The following is a 4,081-nucleotide window of genomic DNA, read 5'->3' as shown; positions in this document are numbered from 1 at the left end:
GGAATGCTAAGTGAAATCAATGTCTTGGATTTCCAGGCTGAGCTTGGAGGTCACAGCCACTCTATCATTTCTCAGCATTATCCCGTCTCTTTCTCTCACTCTCTCTCTGAGCCTCCAACTGGCACACAGCAGATTGAAAACAGCATGCATCACAGGGCTCACGCTGCACAATTTTACAGCCTTTTGGAGTCCCCTTCCTTTCCTTTTGGCCCATTTTTTTTTTAATTGCAATTTGCAAATAAGTTTTGTTTGTGTCCTACAGAACTGCAAGCCAAAGGCACCGAAACAGCTACGAATATGAAAAAGCAATAAAACACAAGGGACAACAGAGCAGATCTTGACAGCTGCCAGTAAGACAGTTATGCTTGACATTACTGGTAGATATGGCAGGCCTTCTAATTCCGCAATTGCCACAAAATAAATACTGTGTCACCTCGGACCTCATCAGACATTCTATTCATGCACAAGAGATCCAAGAACACCACCAGGATTTTAAGTGTAGTAGGTCGCAAGCTGCTAGCCACACACAAAAAAATACCCTTCTAAAATGACAAAAATGTCTTGTTATCATGGATGACTTTTTGGAGGAAAAAAAAAAAGAAAAAGACCAACACCCCAAACCATCATCAAGCGCTGCATGGCTCTGTGATTCCTTGCTCTATACTATATAAAGCAATCACAGAATCATTTGAGTCAGAAGAGAACTTCAATATCAAGTCCAACCATGCACCCTGCACTGCCAGGTCACCACTAAACCACAACCCTCAGCGCCACATCTACACATCTTTTAAATACCTCCAGGGATGGTGACTCAACCGCTTCCCTGGGCAGCCTCACCCCCTCCCCTGGTTAGCCTGTTCCAATGCTTAACAACCCCTTCTGTACAGAAAATTTTCTTACTATCCAGCCTAAACCTTCCCTGGTGCAACTTGAGGCCACTTCCTCTTGTCCTATCACTTGTTACTTGGGAGAACAGACTGATTCCCACCTCGCTACAGCCTCCTTTCAGGTTATTGTAGAGAGTGATAAGGTCTCCCCTGAGCCTCCTTTTCTCCAGACTAAACTCCAGTTCCCTCAGCCACTCCTCACAAGACCTGTTCTCTAGACCCTTCAGCAGCTTCGGTGCCCTTCTCTGGACGTTCTGCAGCACCTCAATGTCCTTCTTGTAGTGAGGGCACCAAAACTGGACACAGTACTCAAGGCATGGCCTCACCAGCGCTGAGCACAAGGGGCAATCACTTCCCTGCTCCTGCTGGCCACACTATTGCTGATACAAGCCAGGATGCTGTTGGCCTCCTTGGCCACCTGGGCACACTGCTGGCTCACAGTCAGACAGCTGTCGACCAACACCCCCAGGTCACCTTCTGATGGGCAGTTGGGAAGAAGAGGCAAAGCCAAGGATAAACTACAGGGAGTCAGAAAGTCTGCCCTGAGGAGAGAAGAAAGAAAACATAGATCCAGAGCTTGATTCATTAACACAGCAGCTGCTGGATCCACACCACCTCTTTCATTCTTTGAACATGTATCTCACTGAGCTGACAATGGTATTATCTATTTGTTCAGTTGTTTTTAATCTGTGCTCTTTTACTGCTAGGGTGAAAACAAGACACTACTGTCAATTCAAGGAATCTTTTCTGACATGATAAAGGACATGGACAGCACGCTAGAGGACACTAACAAAAAGGAAGGATGTAGGTTTATTGAGCTCTTGCTGTCACCAAAATGGGACCTTTTCCCTGAATTCCTTCTTGCTGTTTTGAAACACCTAAGATGTGCCATTCGATTTTGACCCATTACTTTTGCTCAGCTGTGACATCCATGGAGCTCGTCTACTTCCACTGGACGTACTCTGTATCTTTTTTCTAGGTATAACTAGTCATGCACTGATGGCGTTACACAGATGTGACTACAACCTGCTAGCTTGACCTCTTAAATAAGTACAGGCCTAAATGCCCAGCTATGACCAATATTACTCATCAAAGCCCATTGCTTAATGGACAGATTCCAGCCCTGTTCCATGACAGAACAGAATTGCTTTGTAGACTTGTTCCTCCACAAACTCCCACTGAACCCCAGGACAGGATCTGGCCACAGAGGAGGTGCCCTGCTTTCTGTCTCTTGTTGACACACTGGTAACCTGACTCCAGTTTAGCATTCTGAAAGGTAATGACAGTTGTGTGCTGGAACAGGAGCTGGACACCTCAGCCTGCTACCTGTTACTGAAGAAGGAATAAACCGCAGTGTGACAGCTAGGTTCCCGTGCAAGGGAACCCATGGGATCTCAGCTGAGGCTGTCTGTGACTGACATCACATATGCACAGTCGGTTGGTATTTCTGTGCTGAGGTCCTCCCACTGGAAAAATGGCACTACTTATATCCCCCTATTTCAGGAAGCCATCCTGAGATCAAAGCTGCCTGCAAGTGAGAGACACACAGAGACCCTTCAGAAAAAACCACATGGAAGCACCCACACCGTCAGAAACACGACACTGCAGGGCCTGGTACAGTACCTTGCTTTTGGGTGGAGGGCTGTTTGTGCTCTTGTCTGTGTGGATGCTGGTAGGGGATACAGCAGCACCAAGGTTTCCCTGGGGTATGCCAGGTATCTTGCCTCCTGGAGACACTTGCATTGCAGCAAGTTGGGCAGCATACAACTGCTGTAAAAACAAACAAACAAAAAAAGGGGAGGGGTGGTGGGGGAGAGATATGAGAGACATCATCAATAATTAAGTATTTTTCCCAAAATTTCTCCTACTGCAGATGATGTATTTTCCTTCTAATATGTATTTTTATATAGCACATCGGTATATTTCAAGTCGGGAACTGTCATCTCAACTTTTGTGACTCATTCCTCAGGGGATGAATGACAGACGTCATTATGAGAGATGTCCCAGCTTCCCTGTGTGTCCAGGGATTCCAAACAAGGAGCAAAAGCAAATTTTTATGGTTTGCCTGGGCCACCGGGCAACCTTTCCTTTAATGAGATGACTTTGGCATAACAGCATCTCCACCAATAATATGCATCAGCCCCTGTGAAATTCACGTGATGTTTGATATAGCGGTCTCTGTGCTACCATTTTACATTTCTTTATCTTACTTGCTAGGTTTGCCTTGTTTGCACAGGCTGTAAGGTGTTTGGGAAAGGGAATGTCAAAATTTTGTTTAGCGGTTATTGTGAGAGTCCACTCTCAGTCAGGTTCTGGGGAACCACTACAGTCAATATAGATAGATATGTATCAATGGTAATGTATTGTCCATTAGCAATCAGAAGCTCCAATTAAGACTAAGAACCCTTTCTGTGATACATGCAAAGCAGATACATGGTGGCAACGTTCTTCTCTTCAAAACTAAACCAGTAAGGCACGTGAAACACGTATTTGATTATTAGCCTGTGAATACTTAAAATCACAGTCTGGTGCTCTCTGCCTGCAGGTGCTAACAGAGTTTCTGAGATGCCATGTGACACGGGATAACATGCAGGAACATGGAAGCGGAAGTGGAAAAAACCAAGAGGGCCTCACTATAACCAGTCTAAGAAGTCTGGTTCGTGGTGCTTAGTTTTGCTGGTTTTTTAGTAAATTGTATATGCTGACAAAAGAACAAAATCAGGTTGGAGGGCACAAAGAAATGCTAACCCAAACCATCAAGTTTGAAAGAGGAAAGACAGTATTCTTTACAGGAGTATTCCACACGGAGCTGTGCAAAAGGAGATGCTTCTAAAGTGAGTTCAGAATACCTAGGCCTTGTAGCAAACACTTCACTGAATGGGCAAGATTTACTGCTCTGAGTCTTGGACAACCATGAACGTTGTGCTGTGGTTCCCTGCACAAACTCTTCCCTTCACTGGTGCACAATCCTAGCCCCTTCACATAATCAGAAACAATCTACTTCTGCTCTTTTAGGTGTAACCAGGCACCAATTTTTTATTTATTTTTCACTCTTTGTATTATTTTCAGACTTTCTACTCTTTTCGGTTTTGCATCCTTTTTCTTTTCTCTGCTTTGAGCAGTGCTTGTTCCTTGTTCTTCTGTACTTCTTAATCACCATTTATCCATCCTTTTCTGTTTAGTCTCCCTCTCTT

The 4,081-nt window shown here is 44.7% G+C and overlaps 1 protein-coding gene across 1 annotated transcript in view; it reads right to left on the bottom strand.

Moving 5' to 3' along the window:
• LOC104492392 (transcription factor SOX-5-like) overlaps positions 1-4,081 on the bottom strand; it is a gene marked incomplete at its 3' end in the record, with an annotated part of 118,839 nt that overhangs the window by 26,563 nt on the left and 88,195 nt on the right. Inside the window, exon 5 of the mRNA XM_010134949.1 lies at positions 2,511-2,657. Within this exon, the coding sequence (XP_010133251.1) occupies positions 2,511-2,657 (147 nt within the window). The remainder of the gene's footprint in view (positions 1-2,510; positions 2,658-4,081) is intronic.

The sequence above is a fragment of the Buceros rhinoceros genome, unplaced genomic scaffold, assembly GCF_000710305.1.
Source record: "Buceros rhinoceros silvestris isolate BGI_N320 unplaced genomic scaffold, ASM71030v1 scaffold5614, whole genome shotgun sequence".
NCBI lineage: Eukaryota > Metazoa > Chordata > Aves > Bucerotiformes > Bucerotidae > Buceros > Buceros rhinoceros.
Note: the sequence above shows the minus strand (reverse complement) of the source record. Positions and strands in the feature narration are given on the sequence as shown.